The following is a 22,030-nucleotide window of genomic DNA, read 5'->3' as shown; positions in this document are numbered from 1 at the left end:
ATACTTTTTTACAATGTGGCAATGATGATACCAGAATGGCTTGTTGTGTCGTGTGTTGAGTGCTTGTTTATGTCGTGAGTCCAGTGGCCTTGGAGCTGCATAGTCTGCATTAGAGCAGCTTATCAGACAGTAGTTGATGTGGGAGAGGACCATTGAGTGGAGGTATAGCTTAGCTGCTGCAGTTGATTGGAAGTTTCTAACGTATCTGACATTTGACGGCTTGAACTTCACTTTATTGCAGATCTCATCTATAAACACACAACTGGGTTTTTATGAATATGCAAAAACAAAACAGTGTATTCATGGACCTGAACGTGCACGATACATGAAAGTGGACCTATCATGCTATATTTCAAACATATATTGTAGGGCCATACCTAAATAGAACATGTCTGTGAAGTAAAAAAATGAAAATACCAAATAGATCCTGCATTTTAGCCATGCTTCATTTCGCTCTGTTTGCTCTTTTCCAGCCCTGTTTTTGTAAGGGCTGATTCTGAGAAGTCTGCTTCGCTGCTTTTTGTGGCAGACTACAGCGCCACCTACAGGCCTGGCATATGTACTGCAGTGTCTCCAGCGCTTTCGAGCGCCAATGGCCGGCCCTAGCCCAACCCCCCATTCCCCTGATAGGTAGAGAGTTGCCCATATAGGCGGAGCTCCTCGTTCCTGACGTCACAGAAGTGTTCAAATCTGGATCAGTCTGTATCAGATCCGTCGCAGCCCCTTTTTTAGAGATTTGGGTATGGAGGAAAATAGAGAGGGTTGTGTTTTCTGACACTTGGTGAGTTCCCTGGAACACCGGGGACACACATGTATAAAAGAAGTACAAAAGTGCATTTTGCATGATAGGTCCACTTTAAGTGAATGAACATGTAAATAAAGTAAACATTTTTGATCAAGTGAGGAGCTTTTCATGTAATATCTTCCTCTTTTTTTATTATTATTGTTGTTTACTTTTACTTTCAGACCTTAAATGTATGTTAATTCTAATACTTGGTGTCAGGGAATAATTATGTATGTTTACCTTTCGCCCTCTGACACAGATGCTCCAACCTTGAACAGCCGTTATCTCCCTTAACCCTTAGATGCCCGAGTGACTGGACCCTGCACTCTTCCATAAGTGGGTCAAAAAGGACCCGTATTAGAATAATATGTGTTTTTATGCCTTTTTTATCATTTTGGTTCAGAAAAATCACTTGTATAATATTTAGTATTATATTTTGGTTCACACTAGAAATATTTTTTATTTAATCTTTCATTATTTATAATTTTAGACATTTTTTTTACATTTTGAAAAAAAAAACGTTTTCCCATAGGATTCCATAGAAAATGCATGCGGGTCATTTTTGACCCACTTGTGGAAGTTTGGGGTAGTAATACAAAAACTACCATTTCTTAAAATGTAAATTTAAAATTAGAATGGCATGATATCCAAAACATGTTTTTGAGGAATAGCTGGAATATGAAATGATAACAAAAATGTAATTACAAAGATACTTCAAGAAAACCACCTCACCAGACCAAAAAGACCCACTTATGCATCTAAGGGTTAATTAACGGAGTTACATTTCAAAACGCGAAGTGTAACTGCAGTTTGCCTCCCTGTCAGAATGACAAAGGTCCTCAGTGAAGCTCAAGCCCATGTTTCTCACTTCATTGAAAGTACAATTTATTAAAAAGATCAGTTCAATGCAACTAATGTCGTCTTAGTGTTATTGCATGATGTTAAATTGGTTTGCCATGAATTTAGTGATGGATTGTAAACATTTGAAATGTAGCATTTAAGTGTTTCTCAGTTACTGTTTTAATAAATCAGACGCTGATGGTGCAGCGCTGTACTGGACCTCTTTATAGGCATTTTGTCCCTAACAAATTGGTTTTGCGCTGATCAGGGTACTTGGCAGAATATTTTCTTCAAAGGGGGTACATTATTGAAAAAAGTTTGAGAACCACTGCCATAGGAGGTATCGGACACTAGCTAAAAGTTGAAGGAGATCTTTTTTGTCTTTGCGGTTGTAATCCAATTTTGCTAATCTGAGCCCGGGGACCATTTGTTCTTTGTCTAGCAGCAGCATTCCCATTTTATGAAACATTTGTTTTGGATCTCAGCAACCGGCATGTTTGCTCAATGTGTTGCTCATGTTTGTCACTGTTTTGCGATCGCGTGTTGCACATGTCAGGAAAAGCTAAAGCTTGAATTGCAATGCAAACATCTGGATGCCAGCTACACATAGTGAGCTGATAACATGTTTTATAGACTCTTCTCTTAATAACAGTTACTGTTAAGATACTGTAAAGCAACAAGACATTAAATAGTTTATAGAAACAAAATGACTTGAACCATTCAGGTCAATTGCAATGGTGTATACACCTGCTAAATAAATCATTAGCAGTTTGAAAGGGATTTATTTAATATAATTTAATTCCATGTATCTCCATAGAAGCTCCAATTTGACCTTTATTAAGGATTACGTTTTTATATCTGTCTTTAAAAATGAATATGCTTTTTTCAAAGCAAATATGAAAATGTATGTAAAAGTGTTTGAGGGTTTCATCCTTCTCTGTCCATCACTGACTAACGTCTGAAAAATACAAATATTGCAATCAACATTTCAAAACTGATGCCATTTGTTTTGGGTGATATATCAGAAATGGCTCATCACTCCATCTACCACCACTTAAGTTCCCCACCTCTAACTGGGCAAGACACTTGACCCCAAATTGCTCCTGTGGGGATTGCCCATAGTATTGAGTATGTTAGTCGCTTTGGATAAAAGTGTCTAACAAGTAACATCTCATGTAATGTAACTGTGGTGTGGTATACACCATTTTAAAACTTAATTTAAGATTTACATTCTAAGTTTAAGACAAAGTCACTAATATATTGTGTCAATTAAAGCCAATGATTCTTATTGTAAGCTTTATATGCTAATTATAAATCTTAATTTAAGAAGTACATTCTTAGTCAACTCAACCAAAACACTAATTTTAAGTTATTCTTTCTTAAATAATGCAGGAATCATTGATTGTAATAAGTATTTGTGTCTAGTTTCAAGGCCCATCTCGGTCTTTCAGTAGCTAGATTATAATTCTAGTTTTACGAATTCTAGCCTATGATTCTAGCCAAGCAAATGTGGCTCACCTCATTGGCAGATTGTTTTGCTTGATACAGGAACATCTGACTTGATTCAAGAATATTTAGCTTGTTTTTGGAAGGGCTGTTTTTGCAGTGTGGTGGGAGTTTTCCACACCATAGATATGTGTGTTTTGAAGGTGAAGAGATTAAAAAGTAAATGGAAACCCAGTTCAAACAAACACCAGTATTCTTCCGTCTTGTTGACTGTAACACCCTCTATTGCAGTGGTTCTCAACTGGTGGGTCGCAGATGTGTGAGTGAAGAAAAAAAAAAGAAAAAAAAAACATCTCCTTTTTTTTCGGGGGGGGGGGGGGGAAGTCAAACTTTTATTATGAAGGCCCAATTTTCTAACGCTGTGCATGCAGTAGGCGGTGGACTGGAAGTACCGGAGACCATGAACGGTTTTAAAAACTTCTGTCACATAGTGATCATCTTCTCAATAAGACATCTTTGCTGATGTTTTTCCGAGTCTTCTGGCCAATCAGAATCAAGATTGTTGCCGGAAGTCCCCATGGAGAATAGCTTTGCGGTAGAACTATTCTTTATACATCCATGTGTACAACTTCAGATAAAAATGAACACATAATTAAATATGACCCCCAGTTTGATGATTGACAGGTCACAGAACAATGGGGGCTATCTACCCTTACCCACAATTTAAAGTAATTAACACAGACTATCTCCTCTTTGCTCTTCTCTCTGAGTGGAGCAGCAAGCTGTCAGAACAAAGTGAAAAACAAACAATGGCATAAAATATTATTAATATGTCGGGTAGCAATAGATTTATTTATTTTCTTCTCAGAGTGTACCAGAATGGGTCGTTTATATGTTAGTATTTCAAGAAATCTCCTGGGGGAGAATCCCCCCAGACCCCCCTACTGGGGTTGGGTTTTCAGCATGTGGACCTTGTTATGTTATCCAGTTCAGCTTTGATTCCATAATCTCATTATACCTTATTTAAAAGCATACTTTAGTTCTGTGAAGGGATATATGCACTGTACTTCACTTTAATTAATAATCTATGCTGAAAAGCGTATATATTACAGCACGATTTTTTGTTGAATATATTTGAGTGGTTCAAAATGTTGGGTCGCGGTCTATTGAATAAGGAAAAAGTGGGTCCTGAGGCCTGAACAGTTGAGAACCACTGCTCTATTGTATATAAGCATATCAAGGACTATACTAAAGTTACTCTTTTGTCCCATGTGTAGCCGACCATAGGTCATCCACTTTTCGGCCACCGTAGTATTGCGCTACTGAGGTACCGCCCACTTCTGCATTCCCTTCATTTAGTAAACAATATTTAAACAGCTGATACCTGATGGTTCTTTCCCGTCCGACCGAGACGTTTCCGGTAAGTCTCCACAATTATCGAGTTAGTGGCATGTTAGGCTCTGGGTGTTTGACTTTTACACATTACTCCAGCAGACTGTAGCTTTGCCCGGGACGGTGACAAGACCAGCGGTTGTTTTTACTGGTTAAAGTATTGTTTGTAAACCTGTCTGATATTGATAGATAAATATCATACTCTTGGGGGGTAAATCTTTGTCTTTAACCTTTTTGTTGACTGCCAACTGTATCGTGTTTTTAATTGAATCTGTGGAGTTTTTGCTGTTTGATAAATTTGAGTTTAAAGAGCAAATTTGATCCGTAGAAAAGCTAAACTTTAGGCCGTGTGCGCGGCCGCGGTTACACATGCAACCTGATTTCATTATCCTTGAAATACATGTATCCTGATATTGAAGATCAAGCCGGTGACGAGTGATGTTTTTCTAACGTGTTCATCTTCCACAGCTCCTGCAGCCATGGCCTCCTGTGCCCCGCTCCTGCTCTTGGTCCTGTGCGCTCTGGCAGTGGCTGAAGCCCAGCTCAAGCTGTTCAACCTGCGGGCCAGCAAACTTCATTCAAGCCTTCTGGGATTACCGGATGGCTATGTCAAGGTTTTTCTTAGTGGATCTGCCAATCTGGGTGAAACATCAGTTCGCGACAACGACCGAAACCCCTGGTGGGAGGAAGAGTTCACCTTCGTCAACATCCAAGAGAATGACACTATGAGGCTTGAGGTTTATGACCAGGACTTCGGGTCCGATGACCTGCTTGGAGTCTGCCGGCGGCACATTAAGCTGGGAACCCATGAGCATGAATGCTTTCTTGAAGAAGGTGGCTCCCTTCATTACACCTACTCCCTCAGCTAATTCAGTCAGTAAAACTTCAAAGATGTTTCCCACCATAAGTCTTTACATGCAGCCTTTGATTCTCTCAGACTGGCTCTGAGAAACAAATAGATCTGCAAAATATGTTGTTCTGGTTTCTGCCATAGAGCGTCTTTGGCTATTCTTCCCTGTTTCAAAGGTTAACAAAAAATAAAGAGTGCTGAAACAACTCAAATGTGTTTCATGTAATTTATCATATTACGAGTATATAAATGATTCCATGTCTGACATTCAAAACATATCCTTGGATATAAATACCTACTTTTGAGTTATTTAGACACAATTTACACTTATAGTTTCACGTCTTGTTACAGAAGAATAGATCATATTTGTTAAGTGTTATTATGGGAGAATTACTATTCTTGTGGTATTGCTGCCTTATTAGGCCCATATTGAGCAGAACATATTAAGACCAAATCTCAGGTACAACAAATTCCTTACTTGCAATAAATAAGCACTATTTAGAGGGTTATTGAGGAAAAACTCAACTAATGGCTTATTACTTGTAGAATATGGTCATGTAGAATAAGGCTTTAATAAGTGTTTTATAATTACTAAAGAGCCAATATACTGCTAATATTCATGTTAACAACTAGTTGATGAATTTGTGTACCTTAATATAAAGTGTTACCCAAAGTTCTTTAGCCTTCCCAAACCTGAGCCTCACGCGCCGCCTATGTGTTTAGCGTGGTTCTACAATCGGAGAGTAACAAGGGGCTGTAAATGCAAGGAAAACAATTGGCCATATCAATCATGAGTCAAAACAGGGCTACATTTGATTGAAAAGGTATATGAGGTAAAATGAAGAGCCGAAAGAGCCGGCTCTTCTTCGTGAGACGAGCCAAATGATCCGGCTCACTGAAAAGAGCCGTAATTCCCATCACTACTAAACACAAATGAGGCGAAGCCTGCGAGCTAGTTCAGGCAGTCAACTCGAGCACCAATGATACATTAACACGTGACGCACCTCGTCCCTCTTACAACCAACCAAACATATTCTCTTAAACATGCGCTGCCAGGTCTTCCTCCCTCTGCCTCGCTATGCTGCTGTTGCTGCTGCTGCGTTCATGTTCCTGCTGTCGTGTTTCATGTTGCTGCTGCTCGCCTGCCCCACCACGACCCCAGCTTCCACCCCACCACATAGGATCCTCTCTATGGTGCATCTGTAGAAGGTCAGGATGCTCTCTATGGTGCACCTGTAGCTGTAGGAGGTCAGGATGCCATTGTTATGCCACTTTGCGTGTGTGGTTTTGCCATCCACCTCCCCCCCCCCACCTCTGCCCTTGCGAATGCATCACACTGCATAGCTTAACAGATAGCGAACAAAGACTCAGAAGACAGTTGTTGAATTGACCATTTACTGAGGCTTGAAATTGTAAAACTGCAAGAATAAACAGAAAAATACAACACAAGTTACACAATTGAAATAATACATGTACCGACTTCTGCCACTAGGGGGTGCCAATACACTATGGTGTCAGAACAATACTCATACTCATCCATGGCTCAAAATGAGAAGCAGCATTTAAATAGGAAAGTGAAAAATGAGACAGATGTGTTCCCGCTTCTGTCCAGCAGGGGGCGGTGTTGCGTTTTCCTCAGTTGAGCAAACAAGCAATGAAGTCAAGAATAAAAGCTACAGGAAGTCAAACAACAACAGACAGACCCATGCTTTCACGAAGCATCATGGATGCATAATAATAAGAAGTCATGGCTGAGAGGGGAGAAGCGGACTTTAATGATATCTTAGATGACTGGTTCATCGAGTCGCTGAAGACGTGAGAACATATTTCCTCCTCGTTTGAGCTCTTAAAGTCTGTTAGCTGCTAACACCGTTCATAACCAGAGAGGGAGAAGTACTCAGTAAAAGTAGAAGAACCAGAGTGTAGGAATACTAATACTACTCTGTTACAAGTACAAGTTCTGCATTCAAAAGGGTTCACCAAAGGTATATGATAGAAATGCATGGTACCGGTCGCCAGCACATAGCTTGGCCGACTTGGACCGTTTTATGAGTGGAGTGGAAGGATTTGGGGGTTATTGAGGATGCTGAGTAAATGTCTGACATTTTCAGGATCAAAAATTGAATATATCAATATGTGTAGTCAGCAAGGGATGTTTGTGATTAATTTTAGGTCGTTTTTAAAGATTTAGGGGACTGGATCATTTGGATTGGATAGATTGCTTATTTATGTGGGAAAGAAAGTGTCCACAGTAGAGGTAATAATGTTCATCTATTGCTCTCTATATCCAATGGTCAACTCTACTCATGGTAGTCAGAATCAGCCCTCAGAGAGTACAGATATGACCACTTTCTGGTTAATACTGACACGTTTGATTGTGCAAATGTCAGAAATGGATTCAAGATCCTCAATAACCTCCAAAACCACTCCAGAAACGTCCAAATCAGCCAAGCCGTTTTATAACTATTGTTTACATAGGCTTTAATGCCAAGTCAAAGTTAACTTTATTGTCAATCTTCCAGTTTGTGTGTACAGACAGAGAGATCGAAATACCGTTTCCCACAATCCCAAATATATAAACAAATATATCTAAAAAAACATGTGTGCAAATATGTATATCCTATATATACACAATGAAAGACACATTTTTACATGTGCACACACACTAAGACCTAAATAAAAACACAACAATCAATATACAAAATAACAGTCACTTCAATATTTTGAAAATCTACATTAGTGCAATTAATGTTGAATAAAGCATCATATTATAACTCTGCCGAACATATTCAAGTTAGCATCCGGGAGTTTCTTTGTCCTTGGGACCCTACTATACATTTCTATCATAACACTTTGGGGTCCTCAACATTTAGGGGTTCAATAAGCTGTCAACTAGACTATTACTCAAGTGAAAGTAGGAAAGTATTATCAAATCAAATCAAGTTTTATTTATATAAAAGTGATTTTTGGTCGAGCCAAAGTGCTGTACATGTAATAAAAACACTACAACCACAATAAAAGACAATCATTTACAACAGAAATATAAAAAAACAAAAACAGGGAATAGTCAGGAGTCCTGCTCTGCTCTGACTAGAAGGCCAGGGAGAAGAAGTGAGTCTTTAGTGAGGATTTAAAAACCCCTAGGGTCTGGGCCGACCTCACATGGAGGGGCAGAGAGTTCCATTATAATCAACATATAGTGAAAGACAGTAAAAATAGTCATTGTGCAGATTGGTCCATTTCAGAATAATATATATGATATGTTTTATAATGATTGATCATGAAAGTGTTCTCAAAGCTGGTAAAGGTGCAGCTAGTTTGAATGACTTTGTATACTGCAGGGTAGCTGGTGGATTTACTCCAGGTGGAACTAAAGTCTGATTTAACACTTGATTAGATTTCACATCATTCATCCAGATCTGAGAAGTAACTAAAGGTATTATATACATGTAGTGGAGTAGAAGTACACAGTAGTATGAAATGAATACTCAAGTAAAGTACAAGTACCTCAAAATCCTACCTAGTTACTTTACACCTCTGCTAGCTAGCCGTGCAAACCATGGATGTTTAAAGCGAACTGGAAACAGCGTTGGAGGCGGGGCAGAGTAGATAGGATTTATTAAAAGTTATATGTGATTTGCAAATGAGCGAGTCTGGAGGAAAATAATTTAACATCTTATAAATTAAAAAGATAATATGCTAATGATATTTTATTTGTTTCCTAAAGGTACAAAGATCTCCATGTGTATCAGCTGGAACATCCCACCCAGGTCATCGAGTGGACGTCAGGGAAGAGTGAGTTAGTAACATATGTTGTAATAATGTCAGAATCTGCCCTGCATTTAAACTCATATTCAGTCTTTATCGTCTTTCCTTTCAGCCGTGTGTGTCGCAGGATACAGCTTGTCTAAAAATGAAATTCTTGAGCTACAGTTGCCTCTGAAACTCTTCGCTGATGAAAATAAGGTGAAAACACATAAGGTTCGGGAGTTTATTTTGATAAAAGCAGTGTTCAAGTCTTACATGTATTCTCTGCTATGTGTTTGTCTGCGGTGCATTCAGGGTCTCTGTGCAGAACGGGATTTTAAAGTAGTCCATGGGGGTTTCACGGAGGGTCCTGTTCGCTGCCTCCGACACGTCCCAGGAACAAGGTGAGAGACACTGCATACTGATATACACCTGGACATCAGCAGGAGAGGACTCTTTAAAGTAGAGACACTACATACTGATATACACCTGAACATCAGCAGGAGAGGACTCTTTAAAGTAGAGACACTACATACTGATATACACCTGAACATCAGCAGGAGAGGACTCTTTAAAGTAGAGACACTACATACTGATATACACCTGAACATCAGCATGAGAGGACTCTTTAAAGTAGAGACACTACATACTGATATACACCTGAACATCAGCAGGAGAGGACTCTTTAAAGTAGAGACACTACATATTGATATACACCTGAACATCAGCAGGAGAGGACTCTTTAAAGTAGAGACAGTACATACTGATATACACCTGAACATCAGCAGGAGAGGACTCTTTAAAGTAGAGACACTACATACTGATATACACCTGAACACCAGCAGGAGAGGACTCTTTAAAGTAGAGACAGTACATACTGATATACACCTGAACATCAGCAGGAGAGGACTCTTTAAAGTAGAGACACTACATACTGATATACACCTGAACATCAGCAGGAGAGGACTCTTTAAAGTAGAGACACTACATACTGATATACACCTGAACATCAGCAGGAGAGGACTCTTTAAAGTAGAGACACTAAATACTGATATACACCTGAACATCAGCAGGAGAGGACTCTTTAAAGTAGAGACACTACATACTGATATACACCTGAACATCAGCAGGAGAGGACTCTTTAAAGTAGAGACACTACATACTGATATACACCTGAACACCAGCAGGAGAGGACTCTTTAAAGTAGAGACACTACATACTGATATACACCTGAACATCAGCAGGAGAGGACTCTTTAAAGTAGAGACACTACATACTGATATGAACCTGAACATCAGCAGGAGAGGACTCTTTAAAGTAGAGACACTACATACTGATATACACCTGAACTTCAGCAGGAGAGGACTCTTTAAAGTAGAGACACAACATACTGATATGAACCTGAACATCAGCAGGAGAGGACTCTTTAAAGTAGAGACACTACACACTGATATACACCTGAACATCAGCAGGAGAGGACTCTTTAAAGTAGAGACACTACATACTGATATACACCTGAACATCAGCAGGAGAGGACTCTTTAATATCAGATCTTGTTTACGCTGGAGTACAGCACAGAGTTTATTTGGTTTCCAATATTAAAGGAACTAAATGTCCAGTTGTTGCTCCTGCAGGTGTGTTGTTACCAACGATGGGTTGACCTCCGACCTGCAGGTGTGGACCGTCGGAGGAGACGACAGCGGTGAGTTAATATCTGTTTGGAGTCAAGTTAAACATCACTTTGAAGGATCGTAAAGACTGGATAAAGCGCTATATAAATAAGGTCCATTTACCATATCCAATTTTAAACAACTGTTAGTGAAAGGGACCAACATTTTTTTTATAATACACAAAAAAACTTTTAGCATTTTACTTATTTTTAAAGAATAAAGGGAATAAATCAAAATTAAAACAAACGGAAAAGTCTTCAGCCAATTAGGTTCATTCTAAAAATGTGATTGGTTGTCTTGCTGCATCCTTTCGTCCAATGACAGACGTGATCAGAAGAACAGTAAGTGTCGCAGGGAGGAAGACGAGGAGGAAGAGTGATTCAGAAGGAGGCAGCAGGATCGCAGCCCGACACTCGTCACAAGTTCTTCATGGAGCTCAGAGCGACGGCATCCAGCTGACACAACTGACCTCAGGACAGATCCTCTACACACCAGGTAACATTGACCTCAGGACAGACCCTCTTCACACCAGGTAACACTGACCTCAGGACAGATCCTCTACACACCAGGTAACACTGACCTCAGGACAGATCATCTACACACCAGGTAACACTGACCTCAGGACAGATCCTCTACACACCAGGTAACACTGTCAGGTAACACTGTCAGGTAAACTGACCTCAGGACAGATCCTCTACACACCAGGTAACACTGTCAGGTAACACTGTCAGGTAAACTGACCTCAGGACAGATCCTCAACACACCAGGTAACACTGTCCTCAGGACAGATCCTCTACACACCAGGTAACACTGACCTCAGGACAGATCCTCTACACACCAGGTAACACTGACCTTAGGACAGATCCTCTACACACCAGGTAACTTTGACCTCAGGACAGATCCTCTACACACCAGGTAACACTGACCTCAGGACAGATCCTCTACACACCAGGTAACACTGACCTCAGGACAGATCCTCTACACACCAGGTAACACTGACCTCAGGACAGATCCTCTACACACCAGGTAACACTGTCAGGTAAACTGACCTCAGGGCAGATCCTCTACACACCAGGTAACACTGTCAGGTAAACTGACCTCAGGGCAGATCCTCTACACACCAGGTAACACTGTCAGGTAAACTGACCTCAGGACAGATCCTCTACACACCAGGTAACACTGTCAGGTAAACTGACCTCAGGACAGATCCTCTACAAACCAGGTAACACTGTCAGGTAAACTGACCTCAGGACAGATCCTCTACACACCAGGTTGTTTTTGTTCTGTGATAAATACTTTGTTTTTTACTGACATTTTATAGAATAACCTGACATAGATTTTTCCTGATTATTTGTTCTGCTGGTGATAAAAAATAACTGCTAGTTAAAGACTTACTGTAAGCATTGGCTCTACACATAATCGTCTCAGCACAGCAAATGACCTGAACAATAAAGACGCAATGTTTGTGTCCATGTGTTTTTATAGTGTAGCAGAATCTGAACATGAGTCTATGTTGTTTGTCCCTACAGTATGTTGCACTCTCTGATCATTCCTGTGTTTACTTTGAGAGCTCTATTTCTGTTCACAAAAATGTTCAAAAAGAGGTAACCACAAAACGATATTTAACTGACTCTAGGGAAATGTTTACTCAGAATTTTTCTTCCACACTTGCCCCTGCTAACATCTCAGTCAATGAGCTAGTAGATCATTTTAATTAATAAATTCAAAATGTTATAGATGCCATTGCTCCAACTAAGGTAAAGGAAGTGACTGGGAAGAAAATATCTCCATGGAGAAAGGCCATGACCGTGAGAGCAGAAAAAAGAGAGTGTCGAAAAGCTGAACGCAGGTGGCGAAAAACAAATCTCCAGGTGCACTTTGAAATCTATAAAGAGAGACTTGGCCTTTATAATTTAGAATTGAAATTTGCCCGACAGTCTTTCTTCTCTGATATCATTACCAAAAACAAAAACAACGCACGTGCCTTGTTCGCGACCGTCGACAGACTAACTAACCCCCCAGTGTCAGTAGCCTCTGAATTTCTATCCACCAGGGCCTGCAATGATTTTGCCTCCTTCTTCACTGACAACATCCAGAAAATCAGACAAGCAGTCAGTGCCTCTGCATTAGGTACAGCAAATGTGTTGTCCCTATGTCCACCTAATATCAATTCAAACACCATGACACAGTTCAATCAGATTAATTATAAAAACCTAGAGGACATTATTCAACTTCTGAAATCCTCCTCCTGCTGCCTTGATATTACAGGGTTTTTCAAAAATGTGTTTCCTTGCATGGCCTCAGATCTACTTCATATAGTAACCAAGTCTCTTCACTCAGGTGTTTTTCCACAGGCCCTGAAAACTACAGTCACTAAACCATATTCTAGACGCTTCAGTAATGAACAATTACAGGCCCATATCAAACCTGCCATTTCGCGGTAAAATCATTGAAAAAGTTGTTTTTCAACAGTTGAGTAATTTCTTGTATTTAAATAACTGTTTGGATGTGTTCCAGTCAGGCTTTCGTCCAAACCACAGCACTGAGACTGCTCTTGTAAAGGTCTTCAATGACATACACTTAAACACAGACAGTGGTAGAACTTCAGTGTTAGTATTATTAGATCTCAGTGCTGCGTTTGACACAGTTGACCACAACATATTACTAGAACGACTGGAAAACTGGGTGGGACTTTCTGAAACAGTTCTACATTGGTTTGAATCCTACTTAAAGGACAGAAACAACTTTGTTTCTATAGGTAAATACACATCTGAGTTGACAAATATGACATGTGGGGTTCCTCAAGGCTCCATCGTGGGGCCTCTTCTCTTTAACATCTACATGCTACCAGTGGCTCAGATAATGAAGAACAACAAAATAAGTTACCATAGCTATGCGGATGACACACACATTTACATAACCATTTCACCAGGAGGCTATGCTCCAATTCAAACACTGAGTAAGTGCATTGAACAAATCAATGACTGGATGTGTCAGAACTTTCTCCAATTAAACAAAGACAAAACTGAGGTGATGGTTTTTGGAGCCAAGGCAGAACGTTTAAAAGTTAGCGCTGAGCTTCAGTCTGCAATGTTCAAAACAACAGAGACAGAAATCTAGGTGTAGTCATGGACTCTGACCTGAGTTTCAACAGTCACATTAAAACAGTTACTCAATCAGCTTACTATCACCTAAAGAACATATCTAGGATTAAAAGACTAATGTCACAGCAGGATTTGGAAAAACTTGTCCATGCTTCAGTAGACTGGACTACTGCAATGGTGTCTTCACAGGTCTCACTAAAAGCTCTATTAGAAAGCTGCAGCTGATTCAGAACGCTGCTGCTCAAGTCCTCACTGACACTAAGAAAGTGGATCACATCACTCCTGCTCTGAAGTCTTTACACTGGCTTCCTGTGTGTCAAAGAATAGGTTTCAAAATACTGCTGCTGTTTATAAAGCACTGAATGGTTTAGGCCCAAAATACATTTCTGACCTCCTGCTAAATGATGAACCATCCAGATCTCTCAGGTCTTCAGGGACTGGTCAGCTTTCTGTCCCCAGAGTCAGAACTAAACATGGAGAAGTTCAGTTATTATGTTCCAAATATCTGGAACAAACTCCCAGAAACCTGCAGGTCCGCTGCAACTCTGACTACTTTTAAATCCAGGCTGAAGACTTTTCTTTTTGTCGCTGCTTTTAATTGAAACTGAGCCGTTCTGTTCATCAGTAAAGTGGAACTTCTGTGTGAACTATTCACATCTTAAACTGCACTGTAACTCTTTATTCATGTACTCTTTTATTCATGTACTTTTTATTCATGTATTTTTTCTTTTAATGTTTCTTTTATTATCTTTTACTGTTTTTAAATGCCTTTGTCTGAATGTCTTTCATTTTTGTAAAGCACCTTGAATTACTTTGTGTTGAAAGGTGCTATATAAATAAACTTGCCTTGCCTTGCCTACAGAGATTACCTCCTCCGATCCTCTGAGCTCTCTGCAGTTTGTGAGTGACGACGTCTTCCTCGCCGGCTGCTGCAACGGGAACGTTTACATCGCCGACACTCGGGCGTCCGCCTCCCCTCAGCTCTCACCTGCACCTCCAGGTGAGTCTGTCCTCTGGTGGACGGACGCCGCAGCAGGTGCGTCCAGCGGCAGCTTCATCAGAGTGTCCTCGTCTGGACGGGCTGAGATTTCAGACTTGAGGAACCCGGGAGCAGCGGTGAGCCGGGCTCAGCTGTCCGTCCAATCACGTCGCTGCAACCCGGGCGATTTCACGGTGTCGTGGGCTCCGGCTCTGAACGAATGCATCGCAGTGTCCGGTGAGTTTAACAGATATCCAGTGTTCAAGGAGATGTTCTCCGGTTAAAGGGGTCCTAACAATCTGATCGGGGGTTTTCCTTTCCTTTTGATATATAGGTTTTTGTGCATGTAAATTGTCTGCAAAGGATAATACTCTAAAGTTTTTGATAGGCTAAGGGGCGGGACATCTCTAAGCGGTTGAGCAATCACAACAGAGCCGGCCAGCTAAACAATCAGAGCAGACTGGGCTCTGGTTTCAGACAGAGGGTGAAAAGATGTGCTGCAGCACAGGCAGTATGAGAACAATAAAGAGCTTTTTGAACATTAAAGCATGGAGACATGTAGAGACACTACATACTGATATACACCTGAACATCAGCAGGAGAGGACTCTTTAAAGTAGAGACACTACATACTGATATACACCTGAACATCACCAGGAGAGGACTCTTTAAAGTAGAGACACTACATACTGATATACACCTGAACATCAGCAGGAGAGGACTCTTTAAAGTAGAGACACTACATACTGATATACACCTGAACATCAGCAGGAGAGGACTCTTTAAAGTAGAGAAACTACATACTGATATACACCTGAACATCAGCAGGAGAGGACTCTTTAAAGTAGAGACACTACATACTGATATACACCTGAACATCAGCAGGAGAGGACTCTTTAAAGTAGAGACACTACATACTGATATACACCTGAACATCAGCAGGAGAGGACTCTTTAAAGTAGAGACACTACATACTGATATACACCTCAACATCAGCAGGAGAGGACTCTTTAAAGTAGAGACACTACATACTGATATACACCTGAACATCAGCAGGAGAGGACTCTTTAAAGTAGAGACACTACATACTGATATACACCTGAACATCAGCAGGAGAGGACTCTTTAAAGTAGAGACACTACATACTGATATACACCTGAACATCAGCAGGAGAGAACTCTTTAAAGTAGAGACACTACATACTGATATACACCTGAACATCAGCAGGAGAGGACTCTTTAAAGTAGAGACACTACATACTGATATACACCTGAACATCAGCAGGAGAGGACTCTTTAAAGTAGAGACACTACATACTGATATACACCTGAACATCAGCAGGAGAGAACTCTTTAAAGTAGAGACACTACATACTGATATACACCTGAACATCAGCAGGAGAGGACTCTTTAAAGTAGAGACACTACATACTGATATACACCTGAACATCAGCAGGAGAGAACTCTTTAAAGTAGAGACACTACATGCTGATATACACCTGAACATCAGCAGGAGAGGACTCTTTAAAGTAGAGACACTACATACTGATATACACCTGAACATCAGCAGGAGAGAACTCTTTAAAGTAGAGACAGTACATACTGATATACACCTGAACATCAGCAGAATATGGCCTTTAAAAGCACTTTAAAGCAAATTGGTTTATGTGTTATATCTAGTTTTTTTATTCCAAACTAAAGCATGAGACATGCCTCGTCCCACAGACCGTTGCATTAGCAATGACAGTCTCTCTGGACTGCAGCCGTAGAGAGACAGAACGTTAACGGTTGAATGTTTTACCACCCTCCCCTCTCTGCAGGCTTCAGTGGACTGGTGCAGATCTACAACACGTCGGGGTGGGGGGCGGAGCTGCAGGAAGTCCAGCCGCTGTTTGAGCATCGCGGCCACGCTGTTTCTTCGCAGTCTGACGAGGGCGACGTGTTCGTCACGTCCCAGCTGTGGCACCCAGAGCGGCCGCGGACGCTGCTGTCTGCGGCCTCGGACGGCTCTGTCCACGTGTGGGACTGGGTCGACCAATCGGATGCCGACAGGTAGAAACTAAAGACAAAGTCCACTTAGGAGAAGAAGGATGTTCAACGGACTGAAGAAGCATTTCACTGAAACTACAAGAAACACAGCATGACCGCCTGGAGCAAAATCACTCAATTTGGTCGCAGAAATATCCTCAGTAAATGGCAGGAAACATGAACAGCATTTTGATTAATAATTCAAACACACATTAAATCAGATTGGATGAGTATCCATTAATGAATACATTCACTGCACAGCAACAGGAACGTTTTAAAAGAACCATCATTATCTATTCTTTCTTACCTCTAGTGGCATCTTACCATGTTTATAGTTTTAGATTTCATGTGCTGAGGTTTTTCCAAACTCGTATTCCAAAAAAAAAAGATGCAACCTTTTATTCAAACTTTAAGTAATGCTTGCATTCTCGTTAGACTAATTAGATTTCACTTTTGTATATACTGAGCCTTGTAAAAAGGTTATATTTGCTAGATACATTACCTCTATTGAAAGTGAGTCCAGAGTTTCTGCAAAAATTCTCTAAGGAGCACAAAATACAAAGCATTCCCCTCCGCTGTACCAGGGTTGAGACGACCATCTGCAGGGACAGATAACACGGGTTGATGTCATAAAGTGTGTTTTTGGGTCATTGGGTGACCCCTTTTTCAAATTCTAAAAACATCCTGTCCAAACATGCCACATCTGTACTGCAATGAGAACCAACTCTGTGGTTTGAAATGGACTAACTTCTTCATCCGGGAACAATGAGGGAAGTGCGACAGTTTGAACTTGTTTGTGCGTCGCGCGAAGAGGTCAGAAAAAGTTTTAAACGTTTGTTTGTTAATTTGTCCCTAACATGTTTTGGTTAACTGAAATAAAACATCCCTAACTTGTGATTTTCTGGGTGTCTCAGTATTTTTGTTTTCTCTGGGGTGCTTTCTCAACAAGCTGGATTCTTTTTTGTGTGATGAAGGATGTTTCAGCCGTTGGTATAAAATAATGGAAAAACACTTAAATCTTCCTTAACATTTTAGATTTACAACTCTGCATGAATTAGGAGTTATTAAGTCACGAAATATGGAAGCTTCACGTTATTAAATACGCATTTTTAATTATTAAAAACGCTGTAGGAGGCAGGCTACAGACTTTAATTTATCTCAGTAGTTTTACCTTTATATATGCAGAGGTAGCGGCTAACATCGTTTATAACAGAGGAGGGAGAAGGACTCAGATCGTGTACTTGAGTAAAAGTAGAAGTACTCAGATCTTGTAGTCGAATAAAAGTAGAAGTACTCAGATCTTGTACTTGAGTAAAGTAGAAGTACTCAGATCTTGTACTTGAGTAAAAGTAGAAGTACTCAGATCTTGTACTTGAGTAAGAGTAGAAGTACAAAATATTAAAATACTCAAGTAAAGTACAAGTACATTAAACTTGTACTCAAGTACAGTACTTAGTTACTTCCCACTTCTGTAAATATGAGAGTTGCAAGATTTACATATTTTTGGCCGTTATTTCATATGTAGGGGAGAGCGGGGTAATGTGAGACATTTTTTACATTTGCTCTCCTGTAGGCGAGCTAAAATGATATATCAGTAAAATTTACACATTTCCCATTAATTCAGGATGTTTCCTAGCACTGGAAATGATCAGAATGTTTTCAGGACAAAGGGCAGTGAAAATATGATTGTTTTTTAAAAAGTGGTCTTGTGTCTCACTTTACCCCAGCTAAGGGGTGAACTGAGACAGACTAGAGAAATCAAGGGGGTAAAGTGAACCACTTACCTTTTCCACTGTTAAACTACCAAAACAACACATGTTGTAACAGTTAGAATCCTGACAGATAGATTGACAACCACACATTCCAAAACTAATGTCGGATGCGCAACATAATCATGGGGATTGGTCAATTTAGCACATTTTTTAAACAAAGTAACTCCAAACAAAGTCAAATACAACATAATATATTTCAAAGTGCTTTAATAAACATTCAATTAACCATTTAACCAGTTAGATTAGAACACGATATGATATGAACATCAGCCGCATATTTAAACAAGGCCTACTCTACATTCCAGCCCTGCAGGTTACAGGGAAAGGTGAAGAGTTGCTCTCTCCGTGTTGTTCCTCCAGGCCTATTAGGTTGAGGCAGCTTCTTCACCACATCACCTTTAGGAACATGTGCCACATCCTTTTCTTTCATAGCAAACGTGGGTCTCTCCCACTCTCTGTTGTTTCCCTGGGTTTTTCTGAGGAATTGGGTTAGTATTTCGTCCCCCTCAACCTTCTCAACCATGCCAACATAACGGATACTTCGGTGTTTTGTGGCAAAGTTGACGAGGACGAAGTCACCCACGGACAGATCTTTGTTTCCGGGGTCACTCCTCTCATCTTCAGAGCTCTCAAAATCATCCTCAAATGGGACAGGGTCATCACTCTCCTCCGAGCTGCTATCTATGATTTTCTTCTTGGGTGCCTTCTTTTTCGGTTTTCCCTTTTCTTTGCTATTTTGCTTTTTCCCTGCCAGTTTCTTTTGTCTCTCTTCATAAGCCTGTTCTATGATTTGCTTCTCTGGAGTATCTGTTAAGATGGCTGTCTTCACACACTTTCGTTTTGTTTGTCCTCTGGGGGGACATTTTGGAAGTGGTATGATTTCCTGAGGAGACACATATCCAGATCGTGAGACAGCTGGCGAGGCACATCCATGTGGACCATGCAAAGTGGATGGAATAGCATCAGCGAGTGGAATAGCATCTGCAGCAGGTGGTTCATCTGCAGGGGGTGGATAATCTGCAGGCCGTGGACCATCCGGATCATCTGAAGTGGATGGACCAGTGGATGCAGGCCGCAGCTCAGGGTTTGGCCGGTCTGACACCATGGATGGTGCAAACGCCTCCTCAGGGAAAATATCTCTGTTATATGGGAAGATCCCAGTGGACTTGAAGCCAGAGGTGATATTGCGTGTGTCACTGCTGACAAGAAGGCCTCGTTCACAAATCCTGCAATCTGATAGATGGAGACTGTTTTGCCAGGGTTAGATCTCATCCACCCATCAAGAGCTCGGCTGTATAGGGTCTTGAACGGGCCATACACCGTCACGTCGAGAGGCTGCAAGCGATGGGATGTGTGGGGTGGGAGGGTGAGCAGAACAATACCATTACTCTTTGCTTTCTCCACTGCCTTGAGTGAGATGTGAGCTCTCAGATTATCCAGGATTAGCAGCATGGGATGGTCAGGAGTGCACTTAGTGTGCTTTATCAAGTGATCGAGGAACTCAGGCCAGGTGTCTTCGTTCATCCATCCTGTTCTGGTGGAGGCACCTTTGGCTCCTGGAGGTGCTCCTATCATGAAGTCGTCCTTAAACCTAACTCTGGGGAAGACAAACATGGGAGGTATGGCATTCCCAGCAGCATTCACTGCACACACCACAGTCACCAGTTCTCCTCTCTCAGCTGATGTGATAGAACCAACTTGCTTTTTCCCTTTCTCTGTCACAACCTGAATCAAGTAGAAAGTTTAGAATCAATGGCATGTGCAATCAGTAGGCTACTATTGGTCTAAAGGTACATTTTATTTTGTTGCAGTCCATTCATTTTTTTCTAGTTCACAGGCTCACAACATTACTAATAGCATTAGTTTCAGCATTCTGCCAATAGCTAGCTGGTCATTATCACAAGCCACTCAGTATCAGTCTGCTGCTCTCTAGTAGCTTACCTGCCGTGGCTTTTGTACTGTAAAGACGCCTGTTTCATCCACATTGTAAATCATGTGTGGAGGAAATGTGTGTCTGTTAAAGAAGAGAGGCAAGGGAAGAACCTTATCAGAATCAAAACCAAATCTTACAGGTAAAGCCTCCATAAAACATTTGCAACTAAAGAATTAATTCTGTCACCTGTCCATCACTACAGCCAGATTTGTAAAGAACTCCCCCACTGTAGTCTTATTGAAGGCTATAGCCCTTCCCAGGGATGTTGCCTCCGGAGTTCGGACAGAGAGATGGCGACGGGCTAGAAAGCTGCCAAACCGCTCTACTCCTAAAGAGTGGACAATTCGTTATTATAAGATAAGCTTTGTGGCAAGATCAGTTGGCCTAAGTTGACCTACAGAATCATGTGATCTCTTGCGCACCCTAGCCTACCTGCACATTGTTTCTCCATCCAATTGGCAGGGACAGGGATATGGTTTTTGTCTGCATATTCAAATGCCAGTTCACGGCACTTAACTGGAGCAAGGCCATGGAACTGGTCAGCCAGTTGTTTTAAATGTTGGGCAAGCTCCTCCTCCATCTCATCTGTCAGTATTCTTTTTGCCTCAGCTACTGCACCCCAGGCTACTGATTTAACTCTCCCTTTCTCTATTTTCTTAATGAATCTTTGGAGGGTTGTCTTGTCGATATTTCGTTCCTTGCCTGCTTGTCTTAAGGACTTCTTTCCTTGCATGACCTCTGCAGCTGCACTCTCCATCTCTGTGAGGGGTGTTTGGCCCCAAGATGTCGTCCTGATGTATCGTCTTGGCATGATGAATTTTCTACAATGTTTATGACATTAAAATTAAAACATATGTATTGTAATATTAGACTAAAATATATATAAGACTAAACTTAACTTGTGCTTCATGTCGGGGTAAAGTGAGTCAGCGTCTCACTTTACCCCACAGCATCTGTCTCACTTTACCCCACAGCCACCATTTTAGAAAAAACAACATCTCTAGGCAATTCAGGCTAATCTTTAACTAGCATCAATCACATGGTTTTATATGTTGGAAGTTCATCAACATGTATGATATAAGTTTTTCAACCTGAATCAATTTGCTTTGATACTACAGTTGATTACGTTCGCAGTAAGAACATTTACTTTTACATGCAACAAACACATTTTTGTGAAAAAAAATACTTACCACAGAACCAGCACCAACTTCTCCTTCATGACAAGTGGGGGGTGGGAAGGGGTTGAAAACATTATGGTCACATGACCGCAAATTTGTTTCTTTGCCTAGTTACAGCGGGTGTCTCACATTACCCGGTGTCCCACATTACCCCGCTCTCCCCTACTACGTAGCTAAGCCCCTAGGTTTCCATGGTAACGGAGCAGCACCGCGACAACAAGTCAACACGGGCTGTGTATCCTCAGGTGAGTGAGAGAAACATCTATAATGTTGATATAAAGTCGATTTAAGAGAGAAAGTCATTATATT

At 40.9% G+C, this 22,030-nt stretch overlaps 2 protein-coding genes and 1 long non-coding RNA gene across 4 annotated transcripts; 2 read left to right on the top strand and 1 right to left on the bottom strand.

Annotated features, from left to right (window-relative positions):
• The first annotated feature begins 4,298 nt into the window (after positions 1-4,298).
• On the top strand, positions 4,299-5,524 carry LOC307012873. The gene is made up of 2 exons (XR_013800748.1): positions 4,299-4,490; positions 4,931-5,524. It is a non-coding gene; the product is annotated as an uncharacterized lncRNA (long non-coding RNA).
• A 1,413-nt stretch (positions 5,525-6,937) lies between these two features.
• wdr73 (WD repeat domain 73) lies at positions 6,938-17,735 on the top strand. The gene is made up of 8 exons (XM_079639988.1): positions 6,938-7,127; positions 9,040-9,107; positions 9,193-9,278; positions 9,375-9,463; positions 10,694-10,761; positions 11,054-11,224; positions 14,696-15,049; positions 16,631-17,735. The coding sequence occupies exons 1-8, from the start codon at positions 7,060-7,062 to the stop codon at positions 16,864-16,866; spliced, it is 1,140 nt and encodes a 379-aa protein (XP_079496114.1). The 5' UTR covers positions 6,938-7,059; the 3' UTR covers positions 16,867-17,735.
• Positions 17,736-18,800: 1,065 nt separating this feature from the next.
• Positions 18,801-21,891, bottom strand: LOC307012792 (uncharacterized protein). 2 transcript variants are annotated; one of them, XM_079639961.1, is made up of 5 exons: positions 21,734-21,891; positions 20,976-21,364; positions 20,730-20,871; positions 20,552-20,624; positions 18,801-20,335 (listed from the first exon to the last, which is right to left on the bottom strand). In XM_079639961.1, the coding sequence occupies exons 2-5, from the start codon at positions 21,352-21,354 to the stop codon at positions 19,436-19,438; spliced, it is 1,494 nt and encodes a 497-aa protein (XP_079496087.1). In that variant the 5' UTR covers positions 21,355-21,364; positions 21,734-21,891; the 3' UTR covers positions 18,801-19,435. The 2 variants fall into 2 exon arrangements, with proteins under 2 accessions (XP_079496087.1, XP_079496086.1); XM_079639960.1 differs by lacking the exon at positions 21,734-21,891 and having other exon boundaries at positions 20,976-21,717.
• Between the last annotated feature and the right edge of the window lie 139 nt (positions 21,892-22,030).

This window comes from Notothenia rossii (genome assembly GCF_949606895.1).
Source record: "Notothenia rossii genome assembly, chromosome: 7".
In the NCBI taxonomy this organism is placed as follows: Eukaryota; Metazoa; Chordata; class Actinopteri; order Perciformes; family Nototheniidae; genus Notothenia; species Notothenia rossii.
This window is presented reverse-complemented; position numbering and strand designations above follow the sequence as displayed.